We start from the raw sequence: 20,708 nt of genomic DNA, 5'->3' as shown, positions 1-20,708 counted from the left end.
CATAGTTAAAGACTTACAGAGATGCCTCTGAAGAGTTGAGAAACGCTTTGCCTGTTCAGCGAGTTCTGCCTTTCTGTTGAAAAGGTCTATGTTTTATACTCTTTTTGCTTTGGTTTATTCTTTGATGTTCTCTGCTGATGTCAGCTAATTGTCTTTATTGAGATCTCTGTTTGAATGCTTTCTATTCTTACTGTCAATTCAACTATTGCTTGCATAATTATTTCTCTACCTTTTTATGTGTTCCAAAAACCATCATAGAAACAATGACAGCTATGGTTTCTGTTTGATGCCATTCCTACAAAATGCTTTCATTCAATTCTTAATATTGGCTTTACTGGTTTTTAGCAGACATTTTGACTCGGTGGTGCTCCAAGTTTAATACAAACACAATGTAATTGCTTGGTGTCTCTACTGAAGTTATATCTTCAAAGTGTCCTTGTTGGTATGGTTTTTACTATGTCTAAATTAAAGACACTTTGACCAGAGTGTTTCATGCATTTCTAGCTATCTCAATTGGTTGCATATTTAATCGTGTTTCCTGTCTTCCAAGTTTAACATAAAAACTATTTGACCAGCAGGTGTTTCTTTTACTTGATGTCATGTTTTCAAAGGCACATGGTTCTTTTAATGTTTGTGTTTCTGTTTTACGTGTTAGTTCTTAACACTTCAAACTGGGCATTCTCATTGTGTTGGTTGCAAACCGTAGACCTTTCGGAAGCACCAATAGTTTGCTTCAATCTTTCATTGTTTTAGTATATTTAACTAATTCCCATTTCAAAGCTTGTTTACAACTTTGTTATCAACTGATCTTTATCTCAGAAGCCTGTATTTCTGTTTGCAGCCTGTGTCTCCGAGGCTTTAGGTTTTTAAACCCAGTATATTCTGTATTAATAATATCAGTATTCTGTTCATATTATGGTGTATTTTTCTGAAATATGGCTTATTCCCTCACAACCTCTCCACACAAATACTGTGAACCAACCCTTTCCCACAAGCCGATAAGAGAGCAGCTGTGAGTACCGAGTACTTATTGGCATTTTCCCCTGGCATAGCTTTAGCCCCCTCAATTGCCACTGTGTTCTCACCTTGCTTTCACTGGCGAGTTCCAGAAAGCCTGGGAATCCCGTGGACACATAAGCTAAAGTAGAAATCACATGTCAATATTGCTCTAGTTGAGCGATTAATATAACTTAAGTGGTAACCCGCCTCTCCCGAGGGGGTTGCGTGCGAGCAACCCAACGTGCTGCAGTGAAATGCTGAAGTCGGCAGGTTAGAGTCGGATTCCCGATGCGCTGCAAATTTCACCAGGTTTAACGCCCCATCCGCACCCAAACCCACACGCTCCCGCAGATTAAAATTCAGCCCTAGATGTCTTCACACTGCAGAAGGCTGGAGCAAGTGAAGACCAAATTTTTTGACTGAGGAATAAAAAAAGGAGTAGAAACCATTCTCAGTTATTCAGTTGGCTGTTCAAACTGAGGAGTCGGGCCTGTGTGTGCCAAAGGACATGCCTGCATCGGTTGAGGCTTTGTAACTTCTTTTTGAATACAGAGGTCATACCATTGACAAGACCGAATTTCAAGTAAATGCAGCTCAGGCGTACTGACTACCTCTCGAAATCTGAACAGATTGCGTCTTTCTAAGGTACTTCCTGGGGGAAGAGTCCGTACTATACAAATGCTATTAATATCTTGTAAATTAGAATCAAAGTTTTTGACCAATCTTAAGGCAGCATGAGAGAGAGGATATGACTGAATGATTGAATGGTTTTAGTCCAGTCCTAGAAGAGAACTGGAGTAAATTCCATATAACAGTGATAGGAGCGCACGAGCCCCGAAGAACAGCCAAAATCATTTCCATAAATTTTCTCAGTGACCCCTCTGAACATGGCCAGCTCTACTACCTGGCCACCGGGTGGGAATTTGGCAACAGGAGGCAGCAGCCGGGTGAGAGTGGTGAGAGGGGCTCTGAACGTGATCGGAGGGGGAGGGGGAGTCCGCCCGGTCAAGGGAGTCCTAAGGCTTCCTTGTCAAGCTCGGAGGAGCGCTCCTGCTCCTTCTGGCCCACAGGGAAACTTGAAATGTTAAAATTTACCTGCCTGGGCCTCTTCAGGCTCACGATCCACCTCCCAGCAGGTCTGGCCTGATGGGGACGCCATCACTTCGCCCCCGCTCGGGCCTCCAACTAAAGTTACAGATTGGTTCCCCGTGACATCATTGGGATCGATCCGCATATTTAAAGAAGGACCCCACTGCCTTCCTGCGGGTGTTCCGCTCGCCTGCTCAAAAGAGCAAATGAAGATCATAACACAGCGGGACAGCAGCAGGATCAGAGGGGGTAAGTGCCTGCCCTCATTTTAACTGTCCCCCCGACCAGTTTCTGCCAGGCAGGGGGAGTTAAAATCGGGGCCTGTATCTTTCATGTAATTTTCATGATCTCATGAAATGCAATCATGTGGGGATGCACCTAAGTGGAAATCTTAGGGAAGTTCCACCATGAGGTTTTCATAAGGGTTGAGGGATTTATTATCTATCAACAATTATTACAGAAAATGAGATGAATGCAGGCTACCAGGTTCATATAAGAAATTTTTTATAGATTGGGGCAACTAAAATCTCGAGACAATCTGATCTTTTATGTATCAATTTCAAACTTCTTTAATGAAAGAAGGCATTCTACTCTTACTTAATTTAATGAGTCTTAGTTAGTTGCTCTCATTAAATAGGTTGTGTACTGCTTATAGGTTGTGTACAGCTTATATGTTGTATCAGGTGCCAAACAGATGGGTGCATGAAATCCTCCAAACAAAGCTCACTTTCTACACTATACATAGGCAAGTCTCAAAGATGAAATTACAGAACAAAATTACCGAGCACTTATGTAAAACGTCTTATTTACTACACCGCAAGCAGTGAAAGGACCATAGAAAGTTCTGCCATGGTGACATAAGAACATAAGAAATAGGAGCAGGAGTCGGCCATTCGGCCCCTCGAGCCTGCTCCGTCATTCAATAAGATCATGGCTGATCTTCTACCTCAACTCCACTTTCCTGCACGATCCCCATATCCCTTGATTCCCTTTAATATCCAAAAATCTATCGATCTCAGTCTTGAATATACTCAACGGCTGAGTCTTCATAGCCGTCTGGGGAAGAGAATTCCAAAGATTCACCACCCTCTGAGTGAAGAAATTTTTCCTCATCTCAGTCCTAAATGGCCGACTCCTTATTCTGAGACTGTGACCCCCCTGGTTCTTGACTCCCCAGCCAGGGGAAACATCCTCCCTGCATCTACCCTGTCAAGTCCTGTAAGAATTTTGTATGTTTCAATGAGATCACCTCTCATTCTTCTAAACTCTAGAGAATATAGGCCTAGTCTACTCAATCTCTCCTCATAGGACAGTCCCCCCATCCCAGGAATCAGTCTGGTGAACCTTCGTTGCACTTCCTCTGTGGCAAGTATATCCTTCCTTAGGTAAGGATACCAAAACTGTACACAATACTCCAGGTGTGGTCTCACCAATGCCCTATATAATTGCAGTAAGACGTCTTTACTCTTATATTCAAATCCTCTTGTAATAAAGGCCATCATACCATTTGCTTTCCTAATTGCTTGCTGTACCTACTGTAATGATATCAGCAAATAGTGATGGTATTTGCCTGTTTGATTATGATGCCTTACCAGCATGTTTGCCTGATTGATTACTTATGCCTGACCAGCAGAGGGCATGTGAGAGACAAGCAGTTTAGAGTTTTACTTTCATTTTAGATGGATCACTAACATGATGTCTCCTGTAAATGCTGTTAACTGAGTTGAACATACTTTAGATAAAAAGTCATTCTCTTTCATAAATGTCTCGTCATTGAACCCACATACAAATCGATACATGGTGTCAGAAGTGATTGAAAGAGATGAAGAGGAAAAATCTGAAGTTAAATCAGCTCTCCACATATTAGCAAGCCAAAAGAAAACATCGTTACTTACCATTGGAGAATAGCTAACGAAGTGAAAAAATGGAAGGTTTACACTCACCGGCGAAGCTTCAGTTGACAGGTAATGTGGCTGAAAATTGGAGAAGGTTCAAACAACGTTTGGAGTTGTATTTATCAGCAATCGGAGCTGACGAGAAAAGTGATAAAATGAAAGTGTCAGTGTTCTTATATGTCGTGGGTGATGAAGCGCTGGAGGTGTATAATAACTTCACATTCGCTGCTGATGGAGACAAAATGAAGCTAGATAAAATAATGGAACAGTTTGAGGCCTACTGCATACCTAAACGTAACGTGACGTTTGAGAGGCACAGATTTTTCACATGTGTACAGAAAACGGGAGAGACTATTGATCAGTATGTGACTGAACTGAGAAACCGAAGCAAAACATGTGAATTTGGGGGACTGACAGACTCGCTGATAAAAGACAGACTGGTGTGTGGTATTCCAGATAATGGTCTAAGGGAAAGACTGCTAAGAGAGCAAGATCTAGACCTGGGAAAAGCCATAGCACTGTGTAGGGCTACAGAGACTGTGAAGTCGCAGGCAAAGGAGCTGTTCAGTGACAGTAGCTGCAACGTGGATGCAGTGAGTAAGAACGGACACAAACCGTTTAACAAAAAGAGCGCCAATGTGAAAAAAGAGGCGTGGCCAGCGAACAAAAATGAAAGGGGCGATCGAAAGTCATGTAGTCGATGCGGTACACAGCATCCACCAAAAAAGTGTCCCGCATATGGTAAAAAATGCAATAGTTGCAACAAAAACAACCATTATGCCCATTGCTGCAAGAGCCAAGTGCAACAAAGCAAGGTCCATACAGTAGATGAAAGCGAGATAGAGGAGTTCTATGTAGATGTTGTGTCTGAAAACAAAAAAGAAAAAAGAGACTGGATGTTGACACTAAAAGTGAATGACATACATATTCCATTTAAATTGGATACTGGAGCACAAGTTAATGTGATATCAGAGACTGATTTTAAGAAAATTAGACCCAGACCAAAGATACATGGAATAAAAGTGAAAGTGACAGGATACTCAGGTACTGATATACCAGTGAAAGGAAGATGCATTGTCAAAGTAACACACAAGGACAGAGAGCACATGCTAGCATTAATCGTGGTGCCAAAGGATGTGCAAGCCATACTAGGTTTAAAAGCCTGTGAGAGACTGAACCTGGTAGAGTCCTCGTTGTGGAAAGCGAAGGAGAGACAGTCTATGATGAACTCATGAAAGAGTACAACGACCTATTTAAGGGTCTAGGCTGCATTCCAGGAGAACACACGATCAGAGTAGATAAAAGTATGACACCGGTTATACATCCATGCAGAAAAGTTCCATTTGCTCTTCAAAAGCAACTGAAGGCAGAGTTGGACAGGATGGAAAGCCTGAACGTGATTCAGAAGATAGATGAGCCAACTGAGTGGGTGAGTTCCCTCGTCGTTGTGGACAAAAAGAATGGAAAGCTCAGAATTTGCCTGGATCCAAGAGATCTAAACAGAGCAATAAAGAGAGAGCACTTCAAGCTTCCTACACGTGAGGAAATCATGTCACAGTTTGCAAATGCAAAGTATTTCAGCAAGTTAGATGTATCATCAGGATTTTGGCAGATGAAATTGGACGAAGCAAGTTCAAGACTGTGCACGTTCAACAGACCATTTGGCAGATACAGATTCCTAAGGTTACCATTTGGCATTGCCTCAGCTCCTGAAGTGTATCACAAAACTATCCATATGATCTATGAGCACCTGGAAGGAGTTGATACATCAATGGATGACATCATAGTATGGGGAACCATGAGAACTGAGCATGACGAGAGACTGAAAAAAGTGCTGGAAGCAACAAGGAAAACAAACCTGAAGCTGAATAGAGAGAAATGCCAGCTCGGGGTGACAGAACTGACATTCGTGGGAGATATCCTTAGCAGTGAGGGCATCAGACCAGATCCCAGAAAGGTGTCCGCCATTGAGAATATGCCAAAGCCACAATGCAAAAAGGACGTGCAGAGGTTTAATGGAATGATCAACTACATGGGTAAATTCATATCCAACCTCTCAGAAAAGATGGCGCCACTGAGAAGACTAACTGAAAAGAACATAGAATGGGAATGGAATCATGAGCATGAGAAGTCATGGAGTGATCTAAAGAAACTGCTCACAGAGGAACCAGTTCTGAGGTTTTATGACCCAGCGAGACCCATCAAGATATCATCAGATGCATCACAGAGTGGGCTCAGTGCCGTTCTTCTGCAAAAATATGACTACTGGCAACCTATTGCATATGCATCGCACTCAATGACAGACGCGGAGACGCGATATGCTCAAATAGAAAAGGAGCTGCTTAGCATCACATATGCCTGTGAAAGATTTCACCAGTTTGTGGCAGGACAAGCAATCAGTGTAGAGACTGACCATAAGCCCTTGATTGCATTGTTCCAAAAGCCACTATATAGCTGTCCGCTTAGAATACAAAGAATGATGATCAGGCTGCAACGCTATACACTGAATGTTGCATACACACCGGGTAAGCTGATGTATACAGCAGACACGTTGTCCAGAGCTGTTGACCCAAGTGAGCCCGCAAACACCAAAATGGATGAAAAAGTGAACGCCTACGTGGACATGATCACAAGTGCACTGCCCATAGCAGATGCGAAAATGGAGCTCATAAAGACAGAGACAAACAAAGATGAAACAATGAGACGACTGAGGAAAAGCATCTTGGATGGATGGCCCAACATGAAGCAAGACTGCTCACCTGACATGGCAGAGTACTGGAACTGCAGGGCGGAACTATCAGTGGTCGAAGACATCATCTACAAAGGAAGTAAAATAGTTATCCCAAAGAGTCTGAGAAAAGAGATGCTAAAAAGGATCCATGGAGGATATCTGGGAATCGAAAAGTGTAAGAAAAGAGCACGAGAGGTGATGTACTGGCCACGAATCAACCAAGATGTGACAAATGAGGTGTCAAACTGCACAATATGCCTGAAATATCGAGCAAGCAATCCGGTAGAACCACTAAAGCCACACCCAGCGCTAGACAGACCTTACCAGAAGGTAGGCGCTGACCTATTTGTATGTCAAGGGAAGGACTATCTTGTAGTCACAGACTATTACTCCCTGTATCCAGAGGTTTGTAGACTGTATACCACCACTGCAGATGCTGTGATAACATGTATGAAAGCCATATTCTCCAGACATGGCGTGGCAAGCGAGGTCTTCACAGACAACGGACCCCAGTTTTACAATGCAAGTTTCCGATACTTTGCCAAAGAGTGGGACTTTGTCCACACAACGTCAAGTCCTCACTTTCCACAGTCCAATGGACTAGTGGAGAAATCGGTCCAGACAGTGAAAAGACTGATGTACAAGGCAAAAGACAGTGGAACTGACTTCTACCAGAGCATGCTTGTATACCGCACAACGCCGCTCGAGTGTGGTATGTCACCAGCCCAACTCCTTATGGGACATCTGCTAAGGTCAAACCTACCCATCCCGGAGAACCTCCTGAAAACAAAAGAGGGGGAGAAAGTGAGGAAGTTCAAAGAACAACAGAAAGAAAAGCAAAAGTACTACTATGACAGAGGAACACAAAACCTACCTGAACTCCACACTGGTGACCAAATAAGGTTCAAAGACAAAGCAAAAATATGGACTCAGAAGGGAACTGTCCTGAGTGAAGTTTAACCAAGATCATACACCATTCAGACAGATGAGGGTGCTGTTCTGAGAAGAAATCGTCGGGATCTTCTCATGGGACCAGCCACAGCAAGTCAAAAGACTGATACTGTTGAACAGCCTGATCACACAGCAGGTCAAAAGACTGATACTGTTGAACAACCTGATCACACAGCTGAGAAATCATCATCTGAGGCAACAACTCAGATTCAAGGACAATCAATCAGAAAATCCTCAAGACACGTGAAGCCTCCTGAGAGACTCATTGAGCAAATTTAAGGACTATTGTTATAGAAGGAAGTAATGTTATCTTATTCTTTCTTCAAGTTCTAGTGTATTTACATATTTCATGTGAACACACAAAGCAAGGTTAAAAAACCTTAATGAACTTACATTATCATTATCAAGTGTTACAGTTAAAATGCAGATTAATACAAAGAAAACATGTTGTTAGTTAAAAGTAAAATACTTTTGTTTTAAGAAAGGGAGATGTAATGATATCAGCAAATAGTGATGGCATTTGCCTGTTTGATTATGATGCCTTACCAGCATGTTTGCCTGATTGATTACTTATGCCTGACCAGCAGAGGGCATGTGAGAGACAAGCAGTTTAGAGTTTTACTTTCGTTTTAGATGGATCACTAACATGATGTCTCCTGTAAATGCTGTTAACTGAGTTGAACATACTTTAGATAAAAAGTCATTCTCTTTTATAAATGTCTCGTCATTGAACCCACATACAAATCGATACACCTACATGTTAACTTTCAGTGATTCCTGTATAAGGACACCCGGGTCCCTCTGAACACCAACATTTCCCAATTTCTCTCCATTTAAAAAATACAGTACTCTGCTTTTCTATTTTTCCTACCAAAGTGAATAACTTCACATTTCTCCACATTATATTCCATTTGCCATGTTCTTGCCCACTCACTTAGCCTGTCTATATCACCTTGAAGCCTCTTTGAATCCTCCTCACAACTTACATTCCCACCTAGCTTTGTATCATCAGCAAACTTGGATATACAGGTAGACTACCCTTTATCCGAACTTCCGAAAACCGAAACCCTCTAAAAACCGAAGGTTTTTTCGGTCAGCGTAAGTCGTGCGCACGACATGACCAGAGTGGCGCACGACTTACGCTGAGCAGAGGGTCAGCGTAAGTCGTGCGCACGACCCCCCCGCGGAACCACCTGACTCTCTTCCAAAGGCTCGAAAGCAACGAGAGCTCTGAGCCCGCGGTGGTGCCGGCCCCTGTTCCGACCGAGCACGACGACCTGTTGGTGGAAATGCGGAACTTCATTGCATTCCAGGCTAGCAGCGACGGACAAGCCACGACTGCGGACCCCCCCGCCGACCCCCCCGCGGACCCCCGCCGACCCCGACCCCCCCGCGGACCCCCGCCGACCCACCTTCCGAAATCCAAAATTTTCCGAAAACCGAAACACGGCTGGTCCCGAGGTTTTCGGATAAAGGATAGTCTACCTGTATTACATTTGGTCCCCTCATCCAAATCATTGATGTAGATTGTGAATAGCTGAGGCCCAAGCACTGATCCTTGCGGTACCCCACTAGTTACAGCCTGCCAACCCGAAAATGACCCGTCAGTACGAGCCCACAGGCTGTGGATAAAACTAGACTCCATGCAGTGATGAATTTTATGTAAACTAAGGAATCGCTCCATAATGTGCTCCAGACACTCAGTGCCCAGGTTAAATGGGTGCTCTGTGCCAACTCCCTTCCCATATTTTGGCTTTTTAGCTATAATAGGGTGGGTGTCCTGTTTGCTTGGAATTATTGCTGTCTCAGCCACAGAGTTCATTGTCAGGGTAAAGCAATCCCAGATGGCTTATTGATTTTTGTAAAGATGAATAGGTTAGGCTTGCCTGCCCTTGAAAAATGTAATAAAAAAAATTGCCTTTCGATTGACTTAAGTATAAAAATATAATGGTTTAAATTGTAGATTGTTTCTTTAATATTTCTTAAAAATGGACTATTGAAAGAATTTAGTTGCCTGTTTTGAGGTAGTTTGGAAGATTCCATGAAAACCATCAGACTTTAAAGCTATTTAATTTGTAGGCTCTTGGGAATGAACGAAAACTACTGGGCTGGATAGAATTCACTTTCAATTTTGATTTAAGTTATTCATGTGCCATGACTGTAGTGTTGCAATTGTGTGTTTGCCTATTGTTTGGACCCTAATAACTTGCTAAAAACAGTAATTGTTAGTACAAAAGCAAAACACTGCAAATGCTGGAAATCTGAAATATAAACAGAAAATGCTGGAAACACTCAGCAGGTCAGGCAGAATCTGTAGAGAGGGAAACAGAGTTAACATTTCAGGTTGATGACCCTTCGTCAGAACTGGAAAAAGTTAGAGATGTAACAGATTTTTAAGCTAGTGCAGGGGCAAGGAAAGGGGGGAGGGAAGGAAAGAACAAAAGGGGAGGTCTGTGATAGGATGGAAGGCAGTAGAGATTAAAAGACGAAAGGGATGATGGTGCAAGGCAAAAGGAGATGGGAATGGGACAAGTTGAGAAATAAAAGATGACTCTAGATGAGGTGTAAATGGCAATGGCAGAATCATCAATAGCTGCCATGTGAAAAAAAAATGTTATGATCTGAAATAACTCAATGTTGAGTCCAGAAGGCTGTAAAGCGCCTCATCGAAAGATAAGGTGCTGTTCCTCGAGCTTATGTTGATCTTCGTTGAAACAGCGTAAGAGGCTGAGGATGGAGAGATCAGAGTGGGAGTGGAGCGGAGAATTAAAGTGACAGACGACCAGAAGCTCGGGGTCACGCTTACGGACTGAATGGTGGTGTTCCGCAAAGCAGTCACCCAATCTGCGTTTGATCTCTCCAATGTAGAGGAAACCACATTGTGAGCAGCGAATACAGTATACTAAATTGCAAGAAGTACAAGTAAATCGCTGTTTCACCTGGAAGGAGTGTTTGGGGCCCTGGACAGTGGGAAGGGAGGAGCTAAAAAGGGCAGGTGTTGCAGCTCCTGCGCTTGCACGGGGAGGTGCCGGGCAAAGGGGAAGGGGTCTTGGGGGTGATTGAGGAATGGACTAGGGTGTCGCAGAAGGAGCGGTCACTTCAGAATGCTGAAAGGGGAGGGGAGGTGAGGGGAAGATGTGTTTGGTGGTGGGATCACGCTGGAGGTGGCGGAAATGGCGGAGGATGATCCGTTGAATGTGGAGGCTGGTAGGGTGAAAGGTGAGGACAAGGGGAACCCTATCGTGGTTCTGGGAGGGAGGGGATGGGGTAAGAGCAGGAGTGCGAGAAATAGAACGGACATGGTCAAGGGCTATGTCATTCACGGTAGAGGGGAATCCTCGGTTGAGGAAAAAGGAAGACATATCGGAAGCACTAGTATGGAAGGTGGCATCATCAGAGCAGGTGAGACAGAGAAACTGGGAGAATGGAATAGAGCCCTTACAGGAAGCGGGATGGGAGGAAGTGTAGTCCAGGTAGCTGTGGGAGTCAGTGGGCTTGTAGTGAATGTTTGTCAATAGCCTATCCCCAGAAATGGAGACAGAGAAGTCGAGGAAGGGAAGAGAAGAGTCGGAGATAGACCATGTGAAGGTGAGGGAAGGGTGGAAATTGGAAGCAAAGTGAATGAAATTTTCTAGTTCAGGGCGAGAGCAGGAAATAGTCATCAATGTACCGGAAAAAGAGGTGAGAGAGGGTACCTGAATAGGACTAAAATAAAGAATGTTCTACATATCCCACGAAAAGGCAGGCATAGCTAGGACCCATGCGGGTTCCATAGCAACACCTTTAATTTGGAGGAAGTGAGTGGAGTCAAAGGAGAAGTCGTTCAATGTGAGAACAAGTTCAACCAGGCAGAGGAGGGTGGTGGTGGATGGGGAATGGTTGGGCCTCTGTTCAAGGAAGAAGAGGAGCGCCCTCAGGCCATCCTGGTGGGAGATGGAGGTGTAGAGGGATTGGACGTCCATAGTGAAAAGGATAAGGTTGGGGTCTGGAAACTGTTAAAGTGGCGGAGGGCGTCGGAAGAGTCGTGGATGTAGGTGGGAAGAGACTGGACAAGAGGAGAAAAAATTGAGTCGAGATAGGAAGAAATCAGTTCCATGGGGCAAGAACAGGCTGAAACGATGGGTCTACCAGGGCAGTCCTGTTTGTGGATCTTGGGAAGCAGGTTAAAGCAGGCTGTGCGGGGTTGGGGAACTATGAGGTTGGTGGCCATGGAGGGAAGATCTCCAGAGGAGATGAGGTCAGTAACTGTCTTGGAAATGATGGCTTGATGTTCAGTAGTGGGGTCATGGTCCAGCGGGAGGTAGGAGAAGGCGTCAGAGAGTTGGCGTTCAGCCTCCGCAAGGTTGAGGTCAGTTCGCTAAACAACAACGGCACCACCCTTGTCAGCAGGTTTAATGAAAATGTTGGGGTTGGATCTGAAAGAACGGAATGCTGCAAGTTCAGAGGGAGGTAGGTTGGAGTGAGTGAGGGGAGCAGAGAAATGGAGACGGCCGATGTCACGCCGGCAATTCACAATGAAAAGATCTAGCGCGGGTAAGAGGCCAGAGGGAGGGGTCCAGGTAGAACGAGTATTCTGTAAACAGGAGAAAGGGTCAGCTGTGTGGGGGTAGACTCCTGGCCAAGGAAGTGAGCATGGAGACGAAGGCGACGGAAAAAGAGCTCAATGTCGTGCTGAGTGCGAAATTCATTGAGGTGGGGGCGTAAGGGGATGAAGCTCAGGCCTTTGCTGAGGACTGATCTTTCGGGGTCAGAGGGGATAGTGAAAACATGGCAGCGGGTGAGATTGTAAGAAAGGATGGGGTCAGAGGAAAGTGAAGAGAAGAAGTTGGTGTCCAACAGTTGTTGAAGCTTACGATCCTTGACACCTGAAAGGAAGCAAAAAAGTATTTTGAAAGGAAGCAAAAAAGTATTTTGTTAAAGTGCTGGATGAGGTGAAGACTGAAATGGAACTGCGGACCAGGACAGCTTTGAGATAGAGTGCGTCGGTGCTGCTGAAGAGAGAGGTTGAGAGCGTGCATGTGGCGGCGCATGGCATTGAGCATGGATCTCGGGATGCGGCGAGAGCAGTGGTTCGAGGAACGCTCTCGCTTGTTAGTAGTACCAGGGGTCTGATCTTCAGAGTGTTAGTTGGTTTACTAACCATTAGTGCTAAGCACTTGTCCACCACTGCCTGCAGATCTGTTGTCCCATAGGACTTCATGCTCCTGTGGGTATTTGATATCTGTTTATCCAGTGTGGTAATTATCACTTGCTTATACTTGCAAAGTTCATGGAACTTTATTAATGTCAACTCAGTTTATCATCATTCTGAGTATTTAAATCTGGAGTCCTGAACCTAGCAGGGAAGCACTCCATTTGTTGAGGCATGTAGTTGGGGCAAAGCTTTATTTCTTTATTTAGATTTTTTAAATGTGGTCCAAGTTTTTCCACCCTGGCCAGGTATCTGTTTACCTTTTTACTGCTAGCCGGAACCACAGTTTCAGGCACAGACGTGTACCTGATTCCAGGCAGGCTCAGATTTGAAATGTCTGGATACACTGCCCATTGACAGTGGGCTCGAGGAGACCCAGGGTTAATTTTCTATGTAATAAAGCCATATGCTGCTCAGCAGGAAGTTTACAATTAATGGGCTGCACGCTGTTAAGAGCTGAAAATTTTTCAGGGTTGTAATCACTAATTCCGCAGATATTCACCCACTTTTATTTTTGTGTTTATATTGAGGCTGTTCATTTTGTTTTAAAATCCCATTCCCGACACTATGCTTTCTGTAAAATATCAGCCCTGCTGGTTAAAATAAGTCTCAGTCTTATGATGGAGTTACACACTGAAAAATAGCCAAAAATCTGACCTTTGTATTTATCTTTAGCTAATTAAAACCACAAATAGTTTTGTACAGGTGGCATAAATAAAAATGAGACCGAATTTCTGTAAAACAGTCTAAACTTATTTAAATAATTTAAACCAAAAGATGTGAAAAAAATGAACAGAGAAAAGTGCAGCGTTTTAGACCCCAAGGGTTCTTGTATACGTGTGAAAGATGCATAACCCAAGTACAACAGCTGTGAACATGCCTGGGTAGGTTTCCATAGCTCCTAATTGCATGGTATTCTCTTTCATTTCTGTGTGGGATTATATTTTAATTGTATTCTGTATTTTAAACATTGCTGTCAGATTACTTACTGCAAAGAAAATCATCCTTTGTGTCCATGGAATAAATCTAAAGCCTATAATGCCATCTTTGGTGCCCACAGCACTGCTGTACATTGGCACCGCTGGGCTGTATTATGGGGTGTTTAGGCCTATCAAATGTCTGGTGCACAGGCTGAGTTTTAATATGGTCCTGTGCACTGAACTCAATGCAGGCATGAATTTTATGTAAACTAAGGGATCGCTCCATAATGTGCTTGCAGTGCCTGAAGAGTGCTCCAGACACTCAGTGCCCAAATGAAACGTGTGCTGTGTGGGGAACTCCCTTCCCATATCTTTGGCTTTTTAGCTTTAACAGGGTGGATGTCTTGCTTGCAACTATTTATGAGCTTCTTTGGCAGTTACCTGTTTACATTAATCTGTTTAACTGCTCTGCAAGAAATAAACTTAGACAGCTTCCTAAAACTGGACCCTATCTGCCTTTGTGCCTTGCTTCTAACATTCTTTAAAATTTTCAGCCAGTTCCCCATTAAGGATGGCCACCAGCCCTTTAAGAGCTGCTGGTGCTGGATACCTTGCACCCTCATCTTTGTGTATTCCCAGCGAATCATACTCTGTGCACAGTGCTAATATTTAAATGAGCTGAATTTGCATCATAGCGCAAGATCCGCTTATATCAATGTCAGTGTCACGGTGCCCGCAGAGCAATGGTCCCACGTTACTGTGCCTAGACCACGTCATCGTCCCCCTCGTAATCAAACCACAATTGAAGTTTGGTCATAATTATTAAACCTTTCAAATCTTAGTAGTGTAGGTGATTGATGTGATTTTTAATTGTGTGTTTATAGATTCTACAGTCAAACCCAATTCTTAGACTTTTATTTATGTTGTTCTTTCAGACCTGCAATAACCGAACGGAAGCCAGCAGAACTCAGCACACTGAATGATGTTGGATATCAAATCCGCATCTAAAGAAGCCATGGAGTGAAAGCTTGTACTTTTTCACTATCTTCAATGGTGCTCTACCTTGCACTTTACTTTCCAGTCGTTTGTTTTAACGGATCAACACTATTTATGAAGATTTGTGTACACTTGTGTTTGGACTACAGAACCCAGAAGGTCAAAAAAAGTGATGCACTAATCTATTCATCCAGTTTTTTTTTTAATTGTACATCATTCAATTCCCCAATTGTAGCTGTGATTAGTATTCCCATTATTGATTTGCAACTGCTGGGAGACATTATGGTGTGACCCCCACACCTAATGCTAGACTGAAAATCATAGTGGCTGATATTTGGGGTCTGTAAATAGGAATATGTGAGTAATTTTGAAGTCAGATAAAGCAATAGAGAACTGCTGTGGGGAAAAAGTTTACTTTCCAGTACTAGAAGTAGCCAATGAAAGTGAAAAACCACTCTCCAGAGCAACCGCTCTTAATAATTTTCAACGTGTTTTGTAAAGATTTTTTAATACTATCTAGGATAAATGGGAGAAACCAGTATTTTGGGTTATTTTCAGTGGGTAAATGTACCATACTGACCAGGAAGATCCCAGGCTTGATCTCCTCTGGTCTGTACTGGGTTACCTGATCTCAGCCAGGCCTACAGTGTGGACACAATGTGCCTCAGTGTCCCTGGGTTATAGAGGTAAATAAAATCAGTCTTCTGCTTCTGATTGTTCCACGGTGGTTGAAAATAGGTGGGATGTTAGGTGAGGACAGATAAAGCTTGGCTGTGATGCCCCCAGAGTTGAGTATTCTACTAACAATCATTGTATGTGCTTATAAATGAAGAATGGTGACTTAGGTGTGTATCTGTACCATAACATGATGGTGGGAGACAATTTAATAAGCTTTAGATCCATACAAAATGATTTCTCATGAAATCTTATGTATAATCAGTGAGAACATTTCGTAATTACTCTCTTCCCTTACTGCACAAAGATGCGAGGAGGTGAGAGGCCTTGTGAGGGAGATGGGGAAAAAATAAAATCGAGGGAGCAAAGAATGTAAATTCTCAGATACAGTTTTAACTGTTCATTACCCCAAAATGGTTACATGGCCATTTAGGTTAGGAAAATCTGAAGGAATTTTTTGGCCTTATAACGGGCTTCAGAAATTGGAAATCCTTTGAAAAATCTATTGCTAAGGAGGACAAGGTGGCCTGTGCGCAGTTAGGAGCTGTGTATTCTAATGAGCAGTGTGGCTTTTATTTTTCTGATTATGTCATTTCATTTTAACTTTAGAAATAACTAACAAATATAATTACAATTGCAGGAACCTCTGCTGGGTGTAACACACCTGAACCGTAAGATATGCTCAAACGGTACCCACAATTGCCCTTGTGCACCAATAGTCATTTTCAACATCAATCAAAGTTGTAAGATATTCCAATAAGCTTAGGGCTGAAATTCTGTGAATGGCAATACTAGCGGTTGTGCCAGGGTTGCACCTCCTATACTGACCTCCGCTAGAGTTTGTGGAGTCAGTAGGAAGGAATGTCATTTGCCATCGGGCTGATTGCTGGAAACATAGCACTTCTTTGGTGCTCGCCTACCCCATGCACCAGAAAATTGGGGTGGCCAATCTCCCATGGGGTTGCCCAGGACCCTCGTCAACTCCGGCCATGTCGCCAATCAAGAAGACCAATGGCATAAGTAATTTGTTTTTAAAAAATTGTCCTCCTTCGTGAGTCCATGCCCTTTGTCAGGCCTGGATCACACAGCTGGGGTCTACGTACACCCTTGAGAAGGCTGGTATGCCTCATCTCTCTTGGTGCATCGGCCAATGTAATTTCCTCACTGAGGATCCAGTTTAGGGAATCCCTACCCCGGTCCATCATTTCCCCAATAAAGGATGGTCAAAGTTCTGACCTTTACAAGCCCATGTAGAAACTGGCAGAAATAGTGGAGATCTAATGCAACTGAGTCTCCCCTCTTGCCTTGGCGTTTCCACTGGTTACAACAGGAGACTGGTAGAACCCCAGTGGCACTTTGGGGTCTTGGTGTTTTATCTGAAAGCCCACTTACTTGCTGGTGATGAGGAACCTGATGCCTTTCAAAAGTTTAGTACCTTGATCTGCCTCTTGATGACTTCAGTCTTCAAGCAACCATAGTTGTGGGGATTCTGTCCCTGTGACTTGGGACTTTTTTTTTAACCAGCCCATTATCTCTCTCTAAAGCTCCTAAATGGCAGGGTAGTCCCCGACCTAATCCATGAATCAAATCACTCTTTCCCTTTCCATACCTCCTGCAGGACTCTAAATCTGCCTCCTCAGATAGTCAAATCTTTGTTGTTGTTTTCATATCTTCACACACTTCCCTTGGAGAACAGTGTGAAGATATGAAAACAACAGTCTGACAGATCTTGACATGAACACTTCTTCTATGGCCATAACCATCTTTATACCAGCCAAATAGGGTGGTTAATCCTATACCATGGTAGGGTTTTATGGGCTCTCACAACCCATAAGGTGAGGGGGGCCACTCACGCCCACTGGCTGTAAGTTTCCAACTGGATGTCAACCAGAGGTGGAGCTCTGGTCTCCACTTGCCAAGATTGTCTGGAGCAGTTTGCGAACCCTGCATGTCAGCTCTGGCTCATTTGGTAGCATTCTTGCCTGAGTCAGAAGGTTATGGGTTCAAGTCCCACTCCAGAGACTTGAGCACAAAAATCTAGGCTGACCCTCCAGGGCAGTACCGAGGGAGTGCTGCACTGTTGGAGGTGCCGTCTTCCAGATGAGACATTAAACCGATGCCCCGTCTGCTCTCTCAGGTGGACTTAAAAGATCCCATGGCACTACTTAGAAGAAGAGCAGGGGAGTTGCCCTGGGCCAATATTTATCCCTCATTCAACAACACTAAAAACAGCTTATCTGGCCATTATCACATTGCTGTTTGTGGGAGCTTGCTGTGCGCAAATTGGCTGCCGCATTTCCTACATTACAACAGTGACTCCACTTCAAAAGTACTTCATTGGCTGTAAAGCGCTTTGGGACGTCCGGTGGTCATGAAATGCAAGTCTTTTTTTCTGACTCTAGAGACAGGAATGTTACCACTAAGCCAAAGGCTCACTCCTGCCAAATCATTGAGATGACATTATACATTTGGTATAGTATGTTAAGTTGGACAGTATAATGCCAAGAGTTGTTTCTTTCATACCAGATCAAATTGCGTTCCTATAGGTGGGATTGAGACAAAAAACCCGATTTCCTTTCACAAGTTAACTGGGCTTTAGTAATATTTCTGAGATCACACAGAAGTGCAAATACCTCCATGGTACAGCGTGGAGTCTTCACTTTGGTTTAAAGAGGCCATCCAGTGGATTGGATACAAAGTAGTCTTCCATCTTAACTGCCAGCCTTGATGACCAATACCTAAATATGTCTTAATTGGAAAATCTGGAAAAAATATAATTATATCCCTGCTCTCTCCAGAAATCATCTGTTTCATTAGCTTCTACTTGTCTCCATATTTTCCAAATGCAGATCTTACTGTCAGTTAGGACTGTCCAACAAGGCTTTGAATGGGCCACACCCATCTTGCTGCATTTTTTGTATTCTTGTTACATATCTAAAAGTGACTGCAATAATAGAGTTTTCTACTTTAATTTTAGCATACCCTTTGATGGAATAATCTATTTGCCGACACTTTAAAGGTGCTTTCTTCATGCTTTAATGTAGCTAAAGTGAGGGTTTAATTGGAGACAAAACCACTATCAGTATGAATCCGTCTAAAAGCAATAAGTTGCAGACTCTAGACGCTCCATCCTGGCATTTCTACAGGCTCCAAGTTCAACTTCTCCCACCCCAGATAAACTTCAATAATTCTTTCTTAATAGTCTGTAAGAGTTTTGCATGACCTTTGACAGGGAGCATAGAAAACTCATAGTTTAGACAAATAAGTATTTACATCCTAATTGAGTCAATTCTATTGAAAAGAGATAGCAAGAATTTTCTCTGTTTCACCAAATCCGCCCTTAAATTTGACAACATTCATTCAAAATTGCATTCAACTACTGAAGGCAAAGACTCTGACTTTTATACCTAACTACTTCATACTTCTGCATGAATTTATTTTAAATAGTTCTTGACGAGCAGCTTCAAATTCTGGGGTATTAACAGATCCTTCCCCAAGTTTATGAAAGTAGATGGCTCTGTCTTCTATCCTCAATATATGATTCTTTGTGTATTTTCCCTCTGCGATTCTAGAATTTCTATTGAAGTACACTCTAGAATCAAAGGGCTAGAAATTCATCTCGGGTGGTGGCGAAAAGTGGGCGGTATCGGATTGGCCGCCGTTATACGCAGTGCCTGATATTCAGTTCTATTGCAGTCAACGGAAGCGAATATCAGGCGCTGCGTATAACGGATGGCTGATCCGATACTGCCTGTTTTTCACCACCGCCCGAGATGAATTTCTAGGCCATAGGATCAGCTGACCATTGTGCTATTTTGTTGGAAAGTTCAATGAAAAACTGTTAGGTTGGTTATTTTTGGACCCTAAGGGAATCAATGGATATGGGGATAAGGCAGGAAAGTGGAGTTGAGGTAGAAGATCAGCCATGATCTTATTGAATGGCGGAGCAGGCTCAAGGGGCCGTATGGCCCACTCCTGCTCCTATTTCTTATGTACTTATGTTCATTCAGTCTGAAGTATCTTACAGTATAAAGTATATTCTGCATGATTACGAAGCAGAATTTCTATCTCTTCAATCCCAGTTGCATGAAGATATATGAAGCTAAGAAACCTAAGGGGAAAGTCAAAGAGAAAAAGAGTAAAGGGTGGGAGGGGTGGGGGGTGGTGGTGGAGGTGAAGAATGGGGAAAGTCACAGATGCAGATTATTTTCAGTATCCACCTTTATAAAATGGTCAAAGGTCTTTTCAAGTTGAAGAAATCTGAAGGTATTTTTGTCTTATAACATCAACTTCCAAAATTGTACATCCTGTGAGAAATCCAGTGGTAAGGGATACAAAGCACCCTCTATGTAATGCTGCCTAAGGAACCTGTGTGTTCTTAGAAGCAGTGTGGAATGAGAGTGTGTGTGTTTATTTTTCATTTATGAAAGAGGACCCTATGATGCAGGTTTTACCAGTGGCCATGATTTGCCCAAGTGTGTGAAAATGAGAGGATACTGTATGTTATACACAGTAACCCTCTCTCTATAAACTGGTTTTTGGAAGCCATGCAATTAGTTCAAATCTCCGTATTCAACATTACCTGCATGTGCCAATAACTGGACTCTAACCTGAAACTGCTACTATTTTGTTAATTGCATGCCTTTCCCTTGAAGATGTCCTTTAAATAAAAAATACAAAAAAAATTACCTTCATGAAAGGTACAAGGCTACCATGAAGAAATTAGAGTTGATGTATGTATTCATAGGTATGATAGTGCAGTAGTTATGTTACTGGATTAGTGATTCAGAGAATGTGTAGTTCAAATCTGACCATGGCAGTTTGAGAATTTGAATTTAATTTTTTTTAAATCTGGAAATATAAAGCTGGTATCAGTTTAAAAAAAAAAGTAACCATAAAGCTATCTGTCGTAAAAACTCAACTGGTGCAGTCGGGAGAGCAGGAGGCCAGTAACTGGTGAGTTTAAAAGCTCACCTTTCGGGGGCTTTTTCTTTCACAGCTGGGGCAGTCGGGAGAGCAGGAGGCCAGTAACTGGTGAGTTTAAAAGCTCACCTTTCGGGGGCTTTTTCTTTCACAGCTGGGGCAGTCGGGAGAGCAGGAGGCCAGTAACTGGTGAGTTTAAAAGCTCACCTTTCGGGGGCTTTTTCTTTCACAGCTGGGGCAGTCGGGAGAGCAGGAGGCCAGTAACTGGTGAGTTTGAAAGCTCACCTTTCGCGGGCTTTTTCTTTCACAGCTGGTGCAGTCGGGAGAGCAGGAGGCCA

The 20,708-nt window shown here is 43.2% G+C and overlaps 1 protein-coding gene across 1 annotated transcript in view; it reads left to right on the top strand.

Moving 5' to 3' along the window:
• vash2 (vasohibin 2) overlaps nucleotides 1-19,585 on the top strand; it is a 260,075-nt gene extending 240,490 nt beyond the window's left edge. The window contains exon 7 of the mRNA XM_085981233.1: nucleotides 14,712-19,585. Within this exon, the coding sequence (XP_085837359.1) occupies nucleotides 14,712-14,784 (73 nt within the window). The 3' untranslated portion in view covers nucleotides 14,785-19,585. The remainder of the gene's footprint in view (nucleotides 1-14,711) is intronic.
• The last annotated feature ends 1,123 nt before the right edge of the window (nucleotides 19,586-20,708 follow it).

The sequence above is a fragment of the Somniosus microcephalus genome, chromosome 3 (assembly GCF_052327205.1).
Source record: "Somniosus microcephalus isolate GS21.2 chromosome 3, FLI_Smic_1.0, whole genome shotgun sequence".
Lineage (NCBI taxonomy): Eukaryota > Metazoa > Chordata > Chondrichthyes > Squaliformes > Somniosidae > Somniosus > Somniosus microcephalus.
The sequence above is the reverse complement of the archived record's forward strand: the minus strand, read 5'-3'. Positions and strand labels throughout refer to the sequence as shown.